The 23,440-nt window shown below is 47.7% G+C and overlaps 1 protein-coding gene across 12 annotated transcripts in view; it reads right to left on the bottom strand.

Annotated features, from left to right (window-relative positions):
• Window positions 1-23,440, bottom strand: part of PML (PML nuclear body scaffold) — a 46,177-nt gene that overhangs the window by 13,723 nt on the left and 9,014 nt on the right. For all 12 annotated transcript variants that reach the window (XR_011999286.1, XR_011999285.1, XR_011999287.1 and 9 more), the window contains exons 3-4: window positions 7,565-8,145; window positions 5,792-5,862 (exon numbers count right to left, since the gene is read on the bottom strand). Coding sequence is in view for 9 of the 12 variants with exons in the window: in XM_072745995.1 (XP_072602096.1) it covers window positions 5,792-5,862; window positions 7,565-8,145 (652 nt within the window). In the remaining 3 variants the exon portion in view is untranslated. The remainder of the gene's footprint in view (window positions 1-5,791; window positions 5,863-7,564; window positions 8,146-23,440) is intronic.

Genomic DNA, 23,440 nt, shown 5'->3' on the forward strand with positions numbered 1-23,440 from the left:
GGACCAGAAGGCCTGCCGGCTTGCTCAACAGCTAGCTCTAGAAACAAAGCTCTCACTCCCCATGGAAGCCAATCCACTCCAGGTGCGGAGTTCCAACAGCGAGGACACCCTCCCTGGGAGCTTCGCCGTGACCCTCACTCTGCCCCCGGGCCTTGATCCCACCCGGCCAGAGAAGCCAGTACACACCCGGGACACATCACTTAAAACTGCTCCGGCCTCAGTTCCCCTGTGCAGAACGGGAATACCAGAACCAGCGGTCTCAGGGGACGCTGTGGATGAAGCGTGCTTAGAAGAGCACCTGGCACTTCCTAAGTGCCACCACCGATAACGGTCAGTACTGTTTTGGTCGCACCAGGTGAAGTGTGTCCTACATATAAGTCAAAAGGAAGCAGGCAGGGGAAGTTCCTCCAAAAGCTAACCACAGAATTTCCAAATGAGCCAACAATTCTGCTCCCAGGCACAGGCCCAATGGACTGGAAACACGTTCAAATAGAAACCTGCACACGAATATTCACAGCGGCCAAAAGACCCATCAGGTACAGCCATTGGTCGGGACATTATTTGGCCACGAGAAGGAACGTGCAACCTGGATGAACCTTGCACACTGCGCTAAATGAAAAGAAGGCAGCCAGAGAAGAATGCACATTGTAGGGCGCCCCCCAGGCGAACAGGGCCCACGTCTCCTTTCGGGGCAATGGCCCAGCCGGGTGGGGTGGCTGTACAAGACTGAGGGTGCTAGAGGTCACCCAACTGTACTCTCTAAGATGGTTCAGATGGCGACTTCCCTCTATGAATTTTCCCACAATAGAAACAAAAGATTACCGTTAAAAGAAAGAAACAGGGACCATCCCGTGGTTATTGCCAACCTACAGAGAAGGGTCAGAGGGACAAGGGGTGAAGTGATCTGATTCCCCAAGGTCCTGGACCAAGGCAGGGTTTGAATCTAGTGTTTCTGAAATGCAAGTTCCTTTTATTTTTATTTATTTATTTATTTGACAGAGAGGGGGTGGGGAGAGAGCCTAAGAAGGGAGAGTGGCAGGGAGAAGGAGAGGGAGAAGCAGGCTCCTCGCTGAGCAGGGGGCCAGCTGTGGGGCTCCATCCCAGGACCCTGGGATCATGACCTGAGCCGAAGGTGGACACTCAACCGACTGAGCCACCCAGGTGCCCCCAAGTTCCCTTTTCTTTAGTCACTGTCTCTCCTTTCTATCCCTCCACACCACCTTTCTCTACTGTGAAGCATCCACTGGACAGTTTGCTGAAAATAAGTGACAAGTGATGTGGGAAGCGTCCCTCGGAGAGGGGAGGCCCAGACTCTGGCGTTCGGCTCCAGGAACCCTGGCCTGCTATTCCTGCCTCCAATCCTGCCCCGTTGGTGCTCCAGCTCTGTGTGTGCCCAGGAGATGACCATGAGCAGAGCCCTGCGGTGAGCTGTGTAGTGAAGGAAAAGGAACCCCTCACAGCTGGACGGGGTGCGTCCTCGAGCAGAGCTGTGCTGGAGAAGCCAGACCCTGGACTGTGAAATTAGGAGGAGGCCGGGGATATGCCTTCCTCCCAGGGACAAGCTCTCTCCCTCCTGTGTGGTAGAGGAAGGGTCAGGACCACACTCACAGGGGGAACCCCGGGAACTGCCTGGCCAAACCCGTGCTGGGGGCAGGAAGGGGAAACCCAGCACAAGATGGGGCCACGTGCTGCACCGGAACCCCCAGCCGGGGCTCTCCTTGGTCTCAAGCACTCTGATGTAGGATGTGGGCTCCCCTATCATTTGCTATAATGGACTGATTTCTTTTGTCCCCTCTTCCTTCCTGGATTTCTTTTTCTCAACATCTTTACAGAAAGGAAGGAGAGCGGTCTCTCTGGATCAGAGCAGAGTGTGTATCTGGGGGAAGGGGAGAGAACAGACGATCTCCTGGGCCTCTAGGAAAGCATACGATCTCCGCGGAGTGCTCTACACCAGTATTTTTCAAACTGTAGTCTGTGACCCACTGGCGGATCATGGAAGCAATCCAGTAGGTCAGGACTAGCATTTTTAAACGTTATACACAATAGTACAGAACAGAAAGCATTAGAGCACATCCCATGTAACAAGTGTAATTTACTGTGCAAAACTATCATTTAAGTCACAGTTAGGCATGTCCATGTGTATATACTATGCTGTATTATGTGACTAGATATAAAATATATTTCTCAGGGGGTAGTGGTCAAAAATTGAAACCACCTCACACCCGTAAGGATGGCTATTATATTACGGAAAAAAGTGAGGATGAAGATGTAAAGAAAACAGAGCCCCTGCGCACTGTTGGTGGGAATGCAGGACGGTGTAGCCCACCATGGAAAATTGCAGAGTGACTCCTCAAAACATAAAAAAAATAGAATGACCGGGATCCTTGGGTGGCTCAGTGGTTTGGTGCCTGCCTTCAGCCCAGGGAGTGATCTTGGAGTCCCAGGATTGAGTCCCACGTCAGGCTCCCTGCATAAAGCCTGCTTCTCCCTCTGCCTGTGTCTCTGCCTCTCTCTCTCTCTCTGTATCTCTCATGAATAAATAAAATCTTTTTTTATTTTTTTATTTTTTTATGAATAAATAAAATCTTAAAAAAAAACCAGAATGACCATATGATCCAGCAATTCTGCAGCTGGGGTTATTTTACATTATGTTGTATTTTATCACCATGGAAGTTTTTTAAAAGAAGTTGAAAAGGTCCTTTTTTAAAAGAAGTTGAAAAGGTCCTTTTGCGTCTGGATCTACGACTCACTGGTAGGTGAAGACCCCCTTTCCACGTGAGCTATGAATGCCCCACAGGTGGGCCTGCCTTCTTCTCTCTGCCTCTGCCCCACCCATGACACCCTGACTCTCCTGTTAACGAAGCAGGGGACACACAGGAGGGCTCACTAAAGACAAAAAAAAAATCATGATGACTGATTTCCAGTCACTTTATAGCTTTAAAATGTTTTATTTTTTTCATTAAAGTATTATAATGTCATTACAAAAAGAGCCTAGAGGGATCCCTGGGTGGCTCAGCGGTTTAGTGCCTGCCTTTGGCCGAGGGTGTGACCCCGGGGTCCTGGGATCAAGTCCCCCATCAGGCTCCCTGCATGCTTCTCCCTCTGCCTGTGTCTCTGCTTCTCTCTCTCTCTCTGTGTCTATCATGAATAAATAAATAAAATCTTTAAAAAAAAAAAAAAAAAAAGAGCCGAGAAGTCAAAGGAAAACGCCTCTAAGCTGGGCAGTCCCAGTCAAGCCTACCGCTGCGTCTTCTCATCACCTCTCACACCCATGCCATGAAAGTAAAGCAACGCTTTCAAGAGGGATCAAGTGTTGGTACCAAAAGCCCAGCTCCTGCTTCCTAAGGCCGGGCACGGGCCCAAGAGTGGCCTTTCTCCTCGCCTCGCTGACTTTCTCCTGGGACAGCCAGACCGTGCCTGCCACCTCGCCAGGGCTGCTCCACGGGTCCCTGGGGCTCCCGGTGTGTGAAATCTGTTCCCCTCCCCCAAATCCACTGGCCTCCCTGCCCCCTCCTCCAGCCTGCTACCAAAGTAAAGCAAGAGGCTTTGCAAAAAAGAGCATTCTTTTTTTTTAATTTAAAAAATTTTAAACTAAAAAAATTGTTATTATTATTATTATTTTGCATTCTTCTGATGTTCCAAGTTCAAACTGCTTAGTAGTGGATAGGATAGTGAGAGGTCACATAAGACCCAGCAAAATGCTGTTCATTAATTAACCAGGGACTGGGACCTGGAAGACAGCCGGGCTCTGTGGACCCGGGACACTTTGCACAATTATTCATAGGATTTTTTTTTTTTAAATAGGATTTCTGTGGGGACTTATTCATTCTAGCACTGTAATACCAACAACTCAAATATGCACTGGCAGGGAACTGGCTAAATATAGTACGTCACATCCATTCCATAGGCCACTATTCAGATGTCAGAAGGCATCAGGAAGCTCCCTACCTATGGACAGTGTAAGAGTTCCAGAGAATTCCAGAATACTTCCTTGGGTGAAAAAGCTTGGCCACAGTACTATGAATATATGGTATTATGCTACCTTTGTACCAAAAAGGAACAGAAAAACCAACTACCTGTAATCGTATTTGCTTGTAGTTAGATAAAGAAATTCTGGAAGGATATGTAAGAAATTAATAAAGACAGGTATATGGGCATGAGAAGTAGAAAGACAGAGACAAGGTGGGAGTGAGACATTATGTATCATTTTCTTTCTTTTTTCAAATCCAGGTAAGGTACGTGCAGGACTTGGGCAGCAAGGTGCCCTACGTAGGGTATTACGTGAAAATATAGGATATGCACAATTACAATCTTAGGTAGTATAAGAAATCATTGTGATGCTGGCTAATGGAAGGCTCAAATGAGGAATGGAGTAGGGAGGGATGCTAGGTGAGTGTCCTCCCTACCTCAAAACAGTGCTTCTCAACTTAGCTATAAATTATCATCACCTGGGGGCCAGGAAAAACATTTTTAGGTACAACTTATATACAGTGAAATGCAGAAATTGTGAGTGTACAAAAGTTTAAAAAATTGGAGTACAGTTGACATATTTATCACTTTCTGTGTTTTTACTTCTGACAATGTGACTGTATTACTGATCTAAAAAATACAATAAAATGTCCTCTTTTACTTTTCAAGCTAAACATATGGGGATGCAGTACCCAAGGCAATTAGGAGTTGGCTTCTAGTCCTACCTATAGCTCGCCGTGTCATGTAGCCCTGAGTTAAGTCACCCTCTCCCTGGGTCTTACCTTCATCCTGTACAACAGAGGGGGTTAGACTCCATGCTCTCTCCTAGCTCTAAAATTCTCAGAGGCTAAATCCTGCCTCCTCCAGGAAGTCTCTCCAGATTGCCTCTGTCTATAGCAATCTCTCTCTCTCAAAGGCCATGCATGGCAAAGCTAGGAAGGCTCACCTGACTGCTACCACCAGACCTGCTTTCCATGGATCAGTCTGGCGTGCACATCCTTGACAGGGAGGTGCACGCACACCTGGATGAGCAGGATGTGGAGGAGACCAGATGCCTGGTCTAAGAAGGAACTCAGGAAACTTAGCCCGAAGGAGAGGAATCATGCCTGCAATCATCCAAGAGAGCAAGCCAAGGGGTGCCCCTGCATTTTCACCCAGGCAAGCAATCTAAGAGCAATCCAGAGACGGGAGTGGCTGCCTCAAGAATGAGTGAGCTTCAAGTTCCTGGAGGTGTGTGTATATGGACAGCCACAGGTCAAGGGTGCTGCAGAGGGAATGCCAACATAGGGGGGTTATGGACACCTCCAAATCCTGAGAAACTATGGTTCCTGCATACATGCTGCTCCTGAAATCACACCAATGAAACCCAAGCTGCTGGGCCTGAGGTCGGACTCCTGGCCCTATTCTTGCTCCAAGAGCCAAGTGTAGGGGGAGAGGAAGGGAAGGCCCCTATGTCGATTCCAGGAAAAGGCTCACGTATCTGGGGTGGGGTACAGGATAAGGGAGAGGTCCTCTACCACAACTATCAGGGCCACCCACCAGCGACCGCCTTCTTCACCTCCTGTCCACCCCTTCCCGAACCCATCAAGTGCCACTCTGGCACTCAGCAGCCCAGAACCAGCCAGTTCACCAAGGCTTCCTTTCTTCCCTCCCACCGAAAGCTCCAGTCCAGCCATCTGCCATCCCTCTCAGGCGCTTTCCCTCCTCTACTGCCTGTAGACATGGGGACAAGAAGACTGTTTCCTTCCTGACACAGGGGAACTCTGGAGCCGCCGATCTGCTGGACCATACCGCCTCCCCTTCAGACCTCAACCCCTCTCACCTGGTCAACGTCTAAAGAGTCCCTGGGAGTGCTGGCAGCGTCTGGGCTGGCTTTCCTGGGTACAGCTAGATCTGGAGAACACAGAAAAGGTCAAAGGCAGGTCAGGGATATTTTGGCTTGGGCCGGTGACAGAGGAAATGTCCCTGCTGCTTTTCCTAGAGTCTCATGCTTCAGGACCTCTCACGGCAGCGGGGCAGCTCCGTGGAGGGGCTGCCATGTGGAAGGAGAGCTCCCTAACTGCAGTGAGCATGAACCCAAAAGGGAGGGGGGAAGCAGAAGAGAACAAGCCCCAGGCGCACCTGTCCATTTCTTGGCCGCCACCAAGGCAAAGTGTGAACAATCCTAAGGCTGTTATTGCTCGCTGACTTCTCTGCATACAGTGAGAGCGTCACGGTACTCTTATGACCCACAGCTCCTTTCCCTGCCACTGCCCAGTTACGATACCAAAGACAAGCTGCTTAAACTCTGTGGGGGTCATTTCCTGTATATGGAGCAACATTTGCTGCCTCGTGGAGGAGGCACGAGTCCATGACCATTCTAGGATTATGCTTTTATGGGCCCACGTCCACCAGCCCCGAGGGCAGGAGAGAGGGAGCTGAGGGAGCCCCCACGGCTGGCGCTTGCTCAGATGCCTTCAGATTCTGTTGCCCCCCACGCCTCTCCCAGTAAGGGCGTCCTCACACCAGTTATCTATCTAGAGCTCAGATTTCAGCCTAGAGATTTTTGTCTAAGGGCTTTTAAGGGTTCCTCGCCCTGGGGGCCCTGTTGGGCATCTCTTCCCCCAGTGTCTTCTGAAAGCCCCCCACCCCCTCCCCGACATCCCCAGCTCATAGAGTCGCCACAACTCCTGGATTTGGACTGCAGAGCCAAGCACTACCTCATCCCCAGCTATGTAATGTGTCCCATCTGTGTCCTGGTTGGACTGGACAACTCTTGAGCTCAGGAACCGGCCTGCTGTCTACTTCCCAAGTGCCTAATACCAGGCAGGGCCCACGAAGGTGGGCAGTTGGTCCAGATGACAGGCCATGGGGGAGGCAAAGCATCTCCTCCACTGAGCCACAGCATGGTTTTGGGTAAACATCCAACCACTCAACAACCAACCAACCATCCAAATTTTTTTTTTTTGGTAAAAATCCATCCAAGGGGACAGCCCGGGTGGCTCAGCGATTTAGCACCAGCTTTGGCCCAGGGCATGATCCTGGAGACCCAGGATCGAGTCCCATGTTGGGCTCCCTGCATGGAGCCTGCTTTTTCCCTCTGACTGTGTCTCTGCCTCTCTCTCTCTGTGTCTCCTCTCATGAATAAATAAATAAAATATATCTTTTAAATAAAATATTAAAAAAAAAAATCCATCCAAGGGAGCGAGTTCTCTCCGCTCCCTTCTGCTCTAACTTCACCGCTGACTGCTCTGTTGCTAGATACCAGGCTTAAGAGGAACTTCCTGGAGTGGTTCTCTCTCCAGGGCTGAACTGATACTGCGTCTGGTTCTCAGCTTTGTATTTTAACTTCTCTGAGGATCGCCACATCACAGCTCATCCAAAAGGTCTTGCAAATTGGTAAAACGTGACCCCCTTGGGAGGCCGCAGACCCACCCCAGGCCTCCCCTCCTCCTTACCCTGTGCTCTAGAATCTACCACGCGAGCAAACCCGAGACTTCATGTGTCAAAAGCCAGTTTCCGCTTCTGCCACATGCAAATGGTCCTTTCCTGCCCCCCCCCCCCCCCCCCAGGGAGCAACAGCGATGCAAAAGGATGCAAAGGGGCGGGCGCTCACCTGTGTCCCCGGTGATGCAGGAGACGAGCTCCTGCAGGCGCACTTTGAATTCCTCGAAGCCGTCGGTGCGCACGGCCGTGTGCAGGTCGCGGGGCTCCTCCTGGCGCAGGCGGCCGAGCGCGTCACGCAGGAAGCCGTGCATGTCCAGCACCTCCTGGTCCGAGGCGTAGAGCTTCATCCTGCGCACCAGCGCGCTCCCCGTGCGGATGCGCTGCAGCACGGCCTCCAGGCGGCCCATGCGGCCCGCCAGCTCCTCGTAGCAGCGCTGGTACCGCGCCGTCACCCCCGCGAGCAGCTCCTGCTCCCGCGCCAGCACGTGCTCCACCAGCTGGCGCACCCGCGCGCGGATCAGCGCCTCCGTGTCGGCGCGCGCGCGGCCCAGCTGGCTGACGGCCGAGTGCATCTGCGCGTGCGCCGCCCCGAAGGCGCCGTCCTGCTCCTGCAGCACCCGGGCCATGGTGTCCAGCTCCTCCTGGCGCTGCTGGATCTCGGCGCTGATGTCGCACTTGAGCTCGCCGTGGCTGCTGTCCAGGAGCGCGCACGAGCAGCACAGCGGCTTGGAGCAGCCTCGGCAGTAGATGCTGCGGACACACGAGGCCGGCGCAGTTGAGGGCTCTCCTGCCCCCCCCTGCCCCCAGCTCTCCTAGGGAGACTCCCCTTCGAGGGTGACAAAACCTCGAATAGTGGCATGTTCCCCGGTTCCGTCTGTGGCCAGCGCGATGGTGTCCAAACCACCAATAAAGCATTAGCACATGGAAAGGTACTGAGGTTCCAACCGCTAGCCTCCCCCCAGCCTCCCCCTAGCCTCCCGCTAGCCTCCAGCTAGCCTCTCACTAGCCTCCACCCAGCCTCCCGCTAGCTTCCAGCTAGCCTCCACCCAGCCTCCTGCTAGCCTCCACCCAACCTCCATCCAGCCTCCAGCTAGCCTCCACCCAGCCTCCAGCTAGCCTACACACACACAGGGGATCAGCTCCTCACACGCTTCTGAACTTCCTTTCCCTTCCTGTGAGGCAACCAGATGAGCATCCGGGTGCCTCCTTCCAGCCCTCTGTCTGCTTTAAACCACTTTGCACAGATAGCCAGGCTATGCAGCTGCTCGCAGGATCTTAAGGAGCTGATGCGACGCATCCCGTGTAATCCTCACTAGAGTTTCAGAGGCGAGGAGAGCTACCGTTACCCTCACTTCACAGGTGAAGAAACAGAGGCCCTCAGAGGTTAAATAATTGCCCCAAGTATCTACAACAATTCTAGTAGGTTGCTACTTGGTTTACAAGAAAGATCATGCTACAAATGAGATCATGAGTCATGACTCTGTAACTTCCTCCTCTAATTTAACTTTTCCTTAGGACAACATTCCTGGAGGTCTGATAAGTATGGGTCTAACGTATTCTCTTTTAAAAGCTCCCTTAAAGGGGATCCCTGGGTGGCTCAGTGGTTCAGCGCCTGCCTTTGGCCCAGGGCGTGATCCTGGAGTCCCGGGATCGAGTCCTGCGTCGGGCTCCCGGCATGGGGCCTGCTTCTCCCTCTGCCTGTGTCTATGCCTCTCTCTCTCTCATGGTCTGTCGTGAATAAATAAATAAAATCTTTAAAAAATTAAAAAAAAAAAAGCTCCCTTAAATTCCATGTGTACCACAACTGATCCAGTCAGTCTCCCGTTATGGACAATCCAGTGATTTCCTATTTGTACTCCCCCCGCCCCTTTATGCCAATATGGACAATGTTAGGCCGACTTTATGTGGCCTAACACGTCTTCTGTTCTATGAAATAGGTTACAAATGATAGGAGTGCTAAATCAAACCGTATGCATGCTTTTAGTTATTTAATGTATTTTAGCTAGCAGACACTTCTATGGCATTATTATAAACATTTGAGGAATATCAACCCTTTTAATCTTCCTAACAGTCCTACAGAGTAGGAATTATTATATCTTCATTGTTTTTTAAAAGATTTTATTTATTTACTCATGAGAGACACAGAGAGAGGCAGAGACACAGGCAGAGGGAGAAGCAGGCTCCATGCAGGGAGCCCGACACGGACCCGATCCAGGATCACACCCTTGGCTGAAGGCAGCGCTAAACCGTTGAACCACCTGGGCTGCCCTTATATCTTCATTTTAATGATGGGAAACCTGAACAAGAGGTACAATGACTTGTCCAAGGTGACACAACTAGTGAGTGATAGACTCCAGAGACAAACTGTAGTAGGCAGAAAATGTACTAATAATCCCCAGAACCTGTGTATGTTACCTTATATGATGGCAAGGACTTAGTACATGTGATTAAGTTAAGGATCCGGGATGGGAATATTATCTTGGATTATCTGGGTGGATCCAGTATAATCACGAGGGTCCTTATAAGGAAAATAGAGGGGGAAGCAGGCAGGTGTGAGGAAGAAGATGTGATCATGGAAGCAGAGGTCTCATGATGCTATCCTTCTGGCTTTGAAGATGGACAGGGGTCATGAACCAAGGAATGCAGGCAGCCCCTAGAAGTTGGAAAAGGCTAGAAGACAGATTCTCCCCAAGAGCCTCCAGACGGAACACGGCCCTACTGACACCTTGATTTTATCTCAGTGAAACCCATTTCAGGCTTCTGACCTCCAGAGGTACATGATAATAACAACTTTGTGATATTTCGCTATACCTTTCTCTTCCTCCCATCTTGGGGCCTGTGGAGGCTTTTTTTTTTCTTTTTTTTAAAGATCTTATTTATTTATTCATGAGAGATACACAGAGAGAGGCAGAGACATAGGCAGAGGGAGAAGGAGGCTCCTCGCAGGGAGCCTGATGTGGGATTCGATCCCAGCACCGGACCATGCCCTGAGCCAAAGGCAAACGCTCACTGCTGAGCCACCCAGCTGTCCCAGGGCCTGTGGACGCTTGCTGGGAACAGGACTCTTAGAATGACAAGTATGTCCACAGGGCTGTGGTCCTAGGCCGTGTTTGCTGGCTATACGTGGGGTTTCCAGAACCAGAGGGAGCACACAGATCTTAAAATTGAAGGTGTTTATGCATGAGATGAAACTGAATTCCATCTAGGCAAGAGCTATGCTTACGTGAACAAAGCAAGAACAACAGAGTGACTCCCGGTGGCAAAACAAACCAAACCAGAGTAGTCTGGGGAAAAGCAATTCATGCTTGTGGAAGCAGTGGCATGGTTCATGCCAAATTCCCAAGCAACCTTCCTGCTAAAGCCATTGGCCATAGATTTCATGTGATGCTGTACCCCTCAAGAATTTAAACTTACAAGTAAATACATAAAGGTGTAGAGAAGAAAATCAATTTGTAATGTTTTAAGCTCCTTAAATTTGCAGTAATTTGTTACAGCAGCCATAAGAAACTACCATAAAACCCCAGGCAGTCTGGCTCAAGTCCACAGTCTCAAACACTCCAATGCTGCCTCTTCCAACACTCCCAGGAAAATATTGTTAGTCATTTCCCCAGAAATATTGCTGTAATTTGTTCTCACTAGCAACGATAGCCCACCTGAGGCCAGGAGAAAGGATCTTAGCTGGAGCCACTTTGGCCTCTGTTACTGAGATCAGTTTGTCCTGGAACTACCAGCAGAGACCCTGCTGGCCAACCTGACTTCAAAATTGTGGCACCAGGCACGGGGCCTCAGCTTCGCCAGCTCTCAACCTCCCCACATCCCCCGAGAAGGCAAGGCCTTAGAGCTTGAACCTCTTGATCAAACACAGGAGACTTATTCCAGGCCAGCAGAGGTTTCCTGGAGAGCCCAGAGTATGAGGGAATCATGGGGGCTGGCACTGGGTCAAGGGCCTTTAGCTCCTTCCAGCCTCGGGAAATAAGATGCAAGTGACAGAGACCCAGCAGCAAGAGGCAGGGCCAGTGACTGATGTCAGTGGCAGCTGAAGCAGAGAAAAGAGCTGGACAAATGCAGATCTGACCTCGGCCCAGCGCCCTGGGCAAATACCTAACCTCCTTGCACCTCAGTATTCTTATCTGTAAAACAGGGATAATCCCCAACTCACATGGGAGTGGAGTAGAGGATCAAATGAGAGAAGTCCTACATAAATGTTCTCAACAAAGACTGTGATTATTGTAATTGACTGAAATATTCCTACTCAACCAATGATACGAGTAACGAGAAATGCTGAGCAATTATGAAGAGAACTAGTAACTCTGCAGAGGGCAGCTTGGCACCAGCCATCAAAATCACAAATGTTTTTATCCTCTGACCCAGCAATCTCTCTTACAGGTATCTGTTCTATAGCTCTATCTCTACGTCTTCGAAACAACATCTGTACAATGTCACGCAGTATGTAAGAGCAAAAAATAGAAACAATGCTAGGCAATATGTTTTATAAATTCCAGCCTTACAGTGGAATCCTATGCAGCTTTAAGAAACCACAGAAACTCTTTATATGGAAAAATCTCCATGGCAAAATCAGGATGATAATAGGAACGATAGAAAGATTAAATGAGTTAATATATATATATAAAAGGTTAGCGTAGTGACTAGCATACAATGATGTTCAATATTTGTACTATTATAATGTATATTTTATTTTATATTTTTTAAAAAAGATTTTATTTACTTATTTGAGAGAGAGTGAGCAAGAGAGAGAGGACAAGTAGGGGGTAGAGGGAGAGGGAGAAGCAGACTCCCCATTGAGCTGGAGCCTGATGCAGGGCTTGATCCTGGGACCATGGGATCATGACCTGAGCCAAGGCAGATGCTTCTCTGACTGAGCCATCCAGGCACGCCTATAATGTATTTTGTTTTTTTAAGATTTTATTTATTTGTTCATAGAGACAGAGAGAGAGAGAGGCCGAGACACAGGCACAGGGAGAAGCAGGCTCCATGCAGAGAGCCTGACATGGGACTCGATCCAGGGTCTCCAGGATCACGCCCTGGGCTGCAGGCGGCGCTAAACCACTGCGCCACCGGGGCTGCCCTATAATGTATATTTTAAATTTAAAAAAATCAATAAGATGCTACCTATTGTGTAAGAATGAAGATGGAGTTAGGAATAGATGGGGCTAGACAGGGAAAGATAAGAGAAAGGCCCAGAGTCAGGCTCCCATAAATCCCAAGGACACTGAGAGGCCCCAAAGTCAGGCTCCTACCCGTCCCAAGGAAACAGAGATAAGGCAGCAAAAACAGAAAAAATAAAAAATAAAATAAACCTGGCTCCCTAACTCCAAAATGTTAGGGAGTATCTTCCTTTGGTGGTTAGATGGACAGACCAGACCCCAAGACAGCCATATATCAATCACTCAAGACAGCACAAAGAAATCTCAAGGCTGTGGGCTCCCTGGTTAGGTTCTCAATAAAAGGCCAGCCAGAAAGCATTCAGCGGCAACCCTGTCAGGACCCCCCTCACTTCTGAGATCTTTCTCTGTATCTTGGCTTAATAACCTTCTATCACTTTACTCACTCTCTGTTTGTCCACGACATTCATTCTTCGACTCTGTGAGACAAGAACCTAGCTCTTCCATATCAAGACTATATTCAGGGGCCCCTGGGTGGCTCAGTGGCTGAGCATCTGCCTTTGGCTCAGGTCATGATCCTGGGGTCCTGGGATCGAATCCCGCAGTGGGCTCCCCGCAGAGAGCCTGCTTCTCCCTCTACCTATGTCTCTGCCTCTCTCTGTCTCTCATGAATAATTTTTTTAAAAAAGACTATACTCATATTTGGTTATATCTACCAAAAGACATTTTAGAAGGACACACAAGTTGATAAAAGTGGTTCTGGGTGGGGCAGGGCGGAGGTGGAATGAGACATTTCACTGTTAAGTCCTTTAAATGGTTTTTATATTTGGGGTGCCTGGCTGGCTCAGTCAGTTGAACGTGAGACTCTTGATCTCGGGGTTTTGAATTCAAGCCCCACACTGGGGGTAGAGCGTACATTTAAAAACAATTGTTCTAATGAAATCTTTTGACTGCTTTCATGTTTGAACCTTGTGAATGGATGCCTATTTTCTTTTCTTTTTTTTTTTAAAAAATTTTTAAATTTATTTATGATAGTCACAGAGAGAGAGAGAGAGAGAGAGAGAGGCAGAGACACAGGCAGAGGGAGAAGCGGGCTCCATGCACCGGGAGCCCGACATGGGATTCGATCCCGGGTCTCCAGGATCGCGCCCTGGGCTAAAGGCAGGCGCCAAACCGCTGCACCACCCAGGGATCCCGGATGCCTATTTTCTAAATGAAAGAAGAGAACACAAGTCAATGTGGGCAACCACATAGTGTGCAGAAATAGAGAACTAAAGCTTGCTGTCACTTTCCCTGCTTTGGACCCTGGGAAGGGCTGAGTCTGAACTCAGCCTCCCTTTCTTAGGAAGAATGTTCCAGAGCTACCTTGGTGGCTCAGCAGTTGAGCATCTGCCTCCGGCTCAGGGTGTGATCTGGGCCAGGGATCGAGTCCCACATCAGGCTCCCCACTGGGAGCCTGCTTCTCCCTGTACACCTAGGGTAGTCTGGCTGGCGGTAGAGCAAGACTTTCTGGGTTGACCCCAGTCTCTGCTAGGGCCTTACTCTGAAGCCCCATCTCCCCTAAATGGGTCCTCCTAGGGCAAGTGGCCACTGCCCCCACCACTGGACAGAAGCAGACAATTGGCAGCAGGTTTCCGTGAGGTGGTTGGCCTGCATCAGACTCCCTGGGTCTGAAAGCTCCCAGCCTTCTGATAAGACCGAGGTGCAGACCATAAATTGGAGTGGCCCATCAACGGGCTGCCCCCCGGGACCAGGACTTCCTTGGCCTAAGATTCCTTCACCCTCATTCAAGGGACCCTCACTGAGCAGAACCTGTGTGCTTGGCACTTTGCGGAAGGCAAGGTGAGGTGGGCACATGCCCACAAGGAGCTCCATGACAAAAACCAGAACTTAGACATAGATAATAGCTCTGAAGCAAAATGACAGTTATTTGCTCCTGGATTACTCAAAAGAATGAACTAAAACAGCATAGAATTAATAAGAAGTTGCTCCAGAAAGTGGCTGAAATATTCCAGAATTAAGAGTCGAAAATCACTTAATTCTAGCCTAGCAATTCAGATGAAAAGAGACATGGAAAAAAATTTCGATGCTCTCATTCACAAACAGCAATTTGCAAATGCTTAAAAAAAAACCCCAAACAAACTGTAGACGTAATTATAGCAAAAAGTATACATATGGAAAAAAAGACAAAACTACTGAGAAAAATCTAAAAAACAGGAAGATGTACCCAGGTCCCAATGGAGGAGGCTAAATATTAATGATTATCAATTCTTCTCAAGTTAATATAAAGGGTTAAGGGAATTTTAATCAAATCACAGATGAGATTTTGAAACTGTACTGACTGATTCTACATTTCACAGGATGGAATAAACAGATCAAATAGTTAAGAAATTTTGGGGAAGCCAGTGTCAGGAACGGGAATTTTCTCTGCCAGATAACATAGGACAGAATGTCCATTAAGAGAGTACATGTGGGGCAGCCCCGGTGGCGCGGCGGTTTAGCGCTGCCTGCAGCCCAGGGTGTGATCCTGGAGATCCGGGATCGAGTCCCACGTCGGGCTTCCTGCATGGAGCCTGCTTCTCCCTCTGCCTGTGTCTCTGCCTCTCTCTTGCTCTCTCTGAATAAATAAATAAATAAATCTTTAAAAAAAAAAAAAAAGAGAGTACATGTGGGGGCACCTGGGTGGCTCAGTTGGTTAAGCGTCCGGCTGTTGGTTTTGGCTCAGGTCATGATCTCAGGGTCGTGGGATCGAGCCCCATGTCGGGCTCCGTACTGGGCGTGAAGTCTGCTTAATATTCTCGCCCTCTCCCTCTACCCCTTCCCCAAAGCACATGCTATCTGTCTGTCTCTCTCTCAAATAAATAAATAAATATTTTAAAAAAAGAAGAGTATGTGTGGAGCTAGTCTCAGAGTAATGAGAAAGATGAGCAGAACAGACTAGGTAGTCCTGAAATAGGCCCTGGCATCTATAATAATGTGATATTTTATGGAATACAGAAAGCATCCCACACTAAAGGACATTAAACAATTCCATTCAGCAACTGGAATCGAGAAAACTGGCTACCCAGGGGCAAAAAGTAAGTTAGAGCTTGCTTCATATATCACACTTCAACACATTTATGATGGGTCACGGAATTAAAGATGAACCCTAACGATATGCTAGTTGACTGTTTACTTATGATGGTAAAGACCTTATAACCTCTGAAGAAATGGAAGAAATCATACAATCAACGGATGCGACTACCTAAAAATTCAAAACTACATATTTTCTGGAAAGGCATTCACAACTGTCTATCATGAGAAAAGCAAGTTACGGAATGCCACACACTGTTCATTTTGGTTTAGATGATTATAGAGATCCCAAGAGGGAAAGAAAACAGTCTACATTGATGGGAGTTAGTCACTTCTTTCTCTTTCTCCCTCCCTCCCCCTTTTCATCTATTTAGATCTTCCAAAAATTTCCATAATCACTTCAAAGTGAAGGAGTTTGGGCTTTAAATAGAAGGCAATGGAGACCTCAAAAAACATTCCATCTGGGAATTACAAAGCTCTTCCTCTTCTTCCCTGAGATGGGTTGTTTCGCTTATCCATTTATGACTGTTCAGTGAACTGACTACGTTGTTAATATTTTTTTCATTTTTTATTTTTTTAAAGATTTTTAAAGATTTATTTATTAATGAGAGAGAGAGAGATAGAGAGAGAGGCAGAGACACAGGCAGAGGGAGAAGCAGGCTCCATGCAGGGAGCCCGACGTGGGACTCGATACCAGGTCTCCAGGATCAGGCCCTGGGCTGAAGGTGGCGCTACACGCTGAGCCACCCCGCTGCCCTTTTTTACATTTTTTAAACGATTTTTAAATTTATTTATTTTTTTTTAATTTTTTTTTTTTTATTATTTATTTATGATAGTCACAGAGAGAGAGAGAGAGGCAGAGACACAGGCAGAGGGAGAAGCAGGCTCCATGCAGGGAGCCCGACGTGGGACTCGATACCAGGTCTCCAGGATCAGGCCCTGGGCTGAAGGTGGCGCTACATGCTGAGCCACCCCGGCTGCCCTTTTTTTCATTTTTTAAACGATTTTTAAATTTATTTATTTTTTATTTAAAAAAAAATTTTTTTTTAATTATTTATTTATGATAGTCACACAGAGAGAGAGAGAGGCAGAGACACAGGCAGAGGGAGAAGCAGGCTCCATGCACTGGGAGCCCGACGTGGGATTCGATCCCCGGTCTCCAGGATCGCGCCCTGGGCCAAAGGCAGGCGCCAAACCGCTGCGCCACCCAGGGATCCCTTAAATTTGTTTATTGATGAGAGAGAGGCAGAGGCATAGGCAGAGGGAGAAGCAGGCTCCCTGTGGGGAGCTCAATGTGGGACTCGATCCCAGGACTCTAGGATCACGCCCTGAGCCAAAGGCCGACACTCAACCACTGAGCCATCCAGGTGCCCATGTTGTTAATATTTTAATAAAAGCCTCACGTTGGTGGCAGCAGAGGCGACTAGTGACCCCGTGTGAACAAAGCTGCTCTCAGGGATCCATGTGCATCATCTTCCTTAAGTTCGATCCTCGTCCTGTTTCCAAAAATGCATACAGGCTCGTCCTGGGGCCAACAGGGATGAATTTTACCACAGACCGTCCAGGTTAGCTGACTTCCAGGGGACAAGAAGGTCCTCAGTGGGCCTCACATGGAGGAAGGCAAGGAAGGGGGCACGTGGCTGGGCCTCAGCACGTGGACCCTCTGGCCACGCTCACCGACCACCTGCAGCCAAGCAAGAGCGGGGCGCCCGGGCCGAGGCGAGCTGGCGGCCCACCTTCGGACCACAGACGCGGCCAGCCTGTCCTCCCTGGAGAGGGCACCCGCAGGGGGCCACCTGCACAGCGGCTTTAACCTCCCCGCCGGCCTGAGCAGACAAGGCAGCTGTCCTCGGCTACTACGGAAACGGGGGTGGGGGTGGGGGGGGAGCCCCAGCCGGTGGTCCTGGCACCAGGGGCCTGTGCAGCAAGCAGGGCACTGCGGGAGATGCCGGGGGAGCCGTGCTCTGGGAGCAGCTCTTTCTGGGACATCCCCATTGCCTGCTCCCGAACGTGCTCGAGGACGGCGAGGTCTGAGTGGGCAGATCTGCTGGGGCCAGCAGAGCACCCTCGTCCTTCTCTAGCCCTGGGACACTGAGGCAGGCAGCTGTGCTGCCCTGGGGGGCTCAACGTGACTGGGCCCCCCCCACTCGGCCAGCAGGGACCCGATGGACACACTATTCTTCGCTCCTCCTCTCCTAACTGCTCCCCTCCTGGACCAGTACACTTGGAAACTGAAAAATAAATAAAATAAAATAAAGTAAAATAAAATAAAATAAATAAAATAAAAGCCTCAACAGGTCTCCTGGGTTCTCGGTGTCCCCATCCGAAAGCTGCCTATGTCTACATTGCTCTGCCAGAGGCTACGTGACAGCAGGAAGGGTAGAGGACAGCTTTGGGCCTGAATCTGGGCCCTTTTCATTTCTAGCTACAAGGACTTGAGCAGGGATCCCTGGGTGGCACAGCGGTTTAGCACCTGCCTTTGGCCCAGGGCGCGATCCTAAAGACCAGGGATCAAGTCCCACGTCGGGTTCCCTGCATGGAGCCTGCTTCTCCCTCTGCCTGGGTCTCTGCCTCTCTCTCTCTCTCTCTCTCTCTCTGTCTATCATGAATAAATAAATAAAATCTTAAAAAAAAAAAAAAAAGGACTTGAGCAAATGACTTTCTTAGAGTCTTTACTTCCCTGTCTAAAAATGGGGATAAATAACGATGCCTCTCATAGACTCTTGCAAGGACAAATGGGGGCTGGTCTATGTGAAGTCAGCTGCACAGAGCCAGCTCCGCAGTGGACATTCTGGAGCCATGTAAGAAGGGGAGGCATTAACTACACATGTACATATGGCTGGGAGAGCCCTCCTTTGGGTGGGCAAAGCCCTCAACCTCAAACAGTAGGAAACATCACATTGAGCATGGTCTCCAGGCTGCCCTCCTTCCTACTGCAGCCAGGCCACATCTCCTGCTGGGACCAGGGCGGCATACCTACCACTTCTGCTGTTCTAGGGAACAGGGTAGCTTGGAAATGCAGGAAGCAAAAATCCTATGAAAGTGGGACCTGCGCAGGAGAGCTGGCCCCAAAGCAGGACTCTGGGGCAGGGCCCGGCTTGCCTGAATGGCAACTGCAAAACTCTCTCCTCTAGCACCTTCACCTCCACAAGAATAGTAGGGAGCTTTCACTTTGGTGGAGCAGAAGAAGGAGCAGCCTCCCTTGGAAACTCAAATTATTAGCTATAGGGCAAGTAAAAGGGATCCGTCAGTCATTTCCACAGGAGTATGAATGCATTTAATCAGGACTGGTTTCCTGAAATCTGCGGGGGGGACAGAGTTGAGGAGAGATTTCTGAAGCCAGGAGTGGACCTGGGTAAGTACAGAGCCTGGGACACTGAGAGTAAAAGCACTATTCCTTTTGACCTCCCCTCTTCCACCCATTCTTTGGTTGAGAAGGTGGTTACAAAGGTGGGGGAACCCGAGGGCTCAGGGAGGAAGATACTAGAAAAGAAGCAGCAAGGAAAGGTGAGAGGAGAAAGCCTTGTCTGTCTCACATGGCCATCTTATGCCGACCCCACACCCAAGAATGACAAAGAGGAAGTTTGTGCTTTCCCTCCCCACTCTTTTCTCTACAGTCCCTGCTCCCAAGTCAGAGGACCATACCCCTGGTGGACAGTGTTCTCTTGGCCACACCACTGCCCTATATATGGCAGTTAATGGCACTACCATTGAAAGGCCAGGCAAGCCAGAGACCAAGGGGAATGCCAGATACACCCCCCACCACAACTTCAACAACTCATCATTAATTCTTGTTGATTCCTTTCATTTACTCAAAAAAGATTTATTAAGTACCTACTACGTGCAGGTGTGGTGCTAGGATGTAAAAGTGCTCAAGGTGGAATCCTGGTTATTATATTTGTCTCATCAGTTCCCATTGCAATAACCTTTGTTCTTGCCTCAGTAATGACTTATCTCCTTTGGTGCTGTCCCCTAAGACCTCCCTGCCTCTGGTCTCTCCAATCAACCCTTCCCAGTGGCCACCAACATGATATTTCTAAAATGCAATGACCATCATACGCTGAGATGACTACAACGATGCCCCTCAGAAATACAGTTGAAACAGTATCAACTGCAAGACAATTTTTAAATCATCACATAAGTCATATGTTAATAAGAGATTCAATTTTTGGAACAATGATAGATAACTTAGGGGAATTCACTGAGTTTTATAAAAATGCACTACAGTTATACAGTATTGAATACCAGTGAACATTGATAAAACAGGAACTTAGGTGCCAGGAAATGTTGCAAGACACCAGGACAAGGCTTATCACATAGGTAAGTATAGTGATTGTCAAATTATTTAAGTCTAAGCTAGGGACACCTGGGTGGCTCAGCAGTTGAGCATCTGCCCTCCGCTCAGAATGAAATCCCAAAGTTCCTGGATCAAGTCCCATATCAGGATCCCTGCATGGAGCCTGCTTCTCCCTCTGCCTGTGTCTCTGCCTCTCTCTCTCTCTCTGTCTCTCATGAATAAATAAGTAAAATATTAAAAAAAAAAAGTCTAATCTAATTTGGGGTGCCTGTGGGGCTCTGTCGGTTGGGCATCTAATCTTGGTTTTGGCTCAGGCCATGGTCTCAGGGTAGCAAGATCAAGCCCTGCCATTGGGCTCCACACTCAGCAGGGAGTCTTCTCTCTCCCTCCCTCTCCATGTGCACATGCTCTCTCCTGCTCTCTCTCTCTCTCTCTAAAATAAATAAATATATCTTTAAATCAATCTAATTTCAGTAAAGGAGATGGCAAAAGAGACAGAAATAGCTAAAACAATCAATTAAAGCCATGAATGAGAAAACATTATTTGATGATTAGGTTAACGATAACTTAACACTGTATTAGTTAAGTGACATATGGTATAAAGAGGCAGCTCTTCTACTTAGCCATACTAATCTTGAAATACTTCTCCAAATTTCAGCTTTGGCAGAACAAATCCAAACTGTAAAAGATGCCAAAGTAGAAATTTGTTACAAAATTCAACAGCTAAGGTTAATCATTAAATGTTAATAGAATCTCGTAAAGTAGAAAACTGGCAGTAACTCCTTATATGTGACAAACAATTCTGATAATCTCAAGTACGTTTATCACAATGTGTATAAAATGATTTTATGTAACTCTGAATGTATACTGTGGTTCTGAACTTCATTACTCATTCAGTGGTCATCAAATCAGTTTCCCCCAAGTGAAATAATACTATTAAGATTATGAGTTGGAAAAACCTGGAAACAAAAAATTAAAGCTTGTAATACTAACAGTGATAGAGGAAAATGAGAAGGAAAAGAAAGGGGGGAAGCCTGGGTGGCTCAGCGGTTTAGCGCCACCTTTGGCCCAGGTTGTGATCCTGGGGACCTGGGATGGAGTTCCACGTTGAGCTCCATGCATGGAGCCTGCTTCTTCCTCTGCCTGTGTCTCTGCCTCTCTCTCTCTCTTTCTCTTTGTCTTTCATGAATAAATAAAATCTTAAAAAAAAATCTTTAAAAAAAAGAAAAGGAAGAGGGAAAAAGAGGAAGAAGAAAAAAGTTTCACTGAAATAATGTAAATAATAAGTAATAAGAATTTTAATTTTTATTATTTTATTTTCTAAGATTTTATTTATTAATTTATTTGACATAGAGGGAGAGAGAGAATGCATGAGCAAGGGGAGGAGCAGAGGGGGAGTGAGAAAGAATCCCAAGTAGATTCCATGCTGATTCAGAGTGCTAAATGGGGCTCAATCTCACCAACCTGAGGTCATGACCTAAACTGAAACAGAGTCAAATGTATAACAAACTGAGCCACCCAGGTACTCTGAAATAAAAGGAATTTTTAGATTGAAGAAACCTGCCAGGTTCTAGAATAATCTGATACAAAATGCTCAACATGAAGACACTTTGGTTAAATTAATAAACTTCAAGAATGAAAATGTCTTTAAGTCTCAAGACAGAAAAAGCAAATACATTTGGTCTCAGGACTCTCCTCATGAACATTTGATGCTGAAAGACAATGTATCAAAGTCTATAGAATTCTACAGGCAACAGTATGACCCAGGTATATTATACCCAGCTAAGATATCATTCAACAGCAACCGATAGACATTTTCAATGCCAAGAGATCCTGGGAATTGAGACAACTTATTGACAACATCCATCCAATTAAGAAGTGGATCAAAATAAAGAATTTGCAAGAAGGAATGCTAGAGTACAAGGCCCAGGGTCATGCAGGAGAGCCATCTTAACATAGAACCAAGATAGGTAGATGGGAATGGGCCATGGTGCTCTTTTCCAGCAGACCCTATCACGATTGTCTAAAAATGGAACTGTTTCATTTAAAGCAAACTACAATGACTCTAACCTCTTAATGTATTAGCAATTTTTTTTTTGCTTACTCTTAGATATCTTAGGAAACTTTTTTTAAAAAAATATATTTATTTTTTTAAAAGAATATATTTATTTTTTAAAATAATATATTCATTTATTTATGAGAAACACTGACAAAGAGGCAGAGATGTAGGCAGAGGGAGAGGCAGACTTTCTGCGCAGAGCCCGATATGGAACTTGATCCCGGGACCCCAGGATCATAACCCGAGCCAAAGGCAGACACTCAACCACTGAGCCACCCAGGTGCCCTATTTTAGGAAACATTTTAAGATGAAGAAATATTTCTTTGAAGTTTAGTAAGTCCAATCTTACTTCAGTATCTTTTTCTTCTGTTAAAGTCAAGGAAAATTAAATTTATTATTGTTTAAATAGCATGCTTCTTTTTAATAATCCACTTCTGAGGGGGGAAACACTCTGAGTTCTGAACAAGCAACTTGCAGAATCCCTTTTTTGCAATTCAGCCTGGTTGTTAATTGAGGACTGTCTGAATGTAGAGGCCAGCAGTGCCACGTGAGGCTTTGCAGTCGGGAAACCCTGCACCCATTTGGGCCTTGGCTCAGACAAGATCTTCTATTTGGGTTAGCTCCCATTAATGCACTGGCCTCTTGCCTCACTTATACAATGGGAACAATCCTCTGCTCCTCATCTTTCAAGAAGGTGTGAGAATTAAGGCGACAACCCAAGAAAAAGAGCTCAAAGAAGGAAAATACTGTTATATTAATAAGGGGGATCCTCCTACCAGAAGAGCCCATTCTCTGCCTATATAGGAAGAGGGAAAGCTTCCTGATGGAAAGGGACTGCCCAGGTTCCAAGGGGTTGGGGAGCTTCACTTGAGGCTGGCTTCGAACCTGTCCCCTGCACAGACAGGTATCTGATCCAATCGAAACACACTCAAACTAGGCTTAGAATTTGGGAAGAGATTCTTACTCTCTCCCACTGGATTTGAGGATGACGGGGTCTAACAAGGGCCTCTGGAGCTGCTGTAATCATCTGGCAAGCGACAGGGAGAAATCCTTCTGTGAATAGAGCTTGGAGGAAAGCCACATCACAAGAAATACGGGGAAAATAGGTCCTGGTGACACAATTTGAATATCTAATCAAGTAGGGTCAGAAGCCAGCCACAATCCTATTCACTCCTCCCATAGGCCATTCATTCATTTTTGCTTATGCCTCTAACTAAACATTTGTTACTAATTCACACATTTGTTTCAGTTGTAACTTATACAGACAAGATTCTTTGAGGCATAGCTCCCATGTCCCTTCATCCACACATTCAACTAAATCTACCTTCCAGCTCTACCCCCCCATCCCCCACCCCACCTGCCACCATGAAAGGAAAAGCAGTTGCTCTTGGCTATGAAAACAAGTCCCCTGGGTGAGTTCATAGGAAAAAAAAATGGGTAATTTGACTGTGCCCGAACTCCTGGGAGCAGCAGCCTTCACCCCGTTCGTGCGGT

This window comes from Vulpes vulpes, unplaced genomic scaffold (assembly GCF_048418805.1).
Source record: "Vulpes vulpes isolate BD-2025 unplaced genomic scaffold, VulVul3 u000000678, whole genome shotgun sequence".
NCBI classification, from domain to species: Eukaryota; Metazoa; Chordata; class Mammalia; order Carnivora; family Canidae; genus Vulpes; species Vulpes vulpes.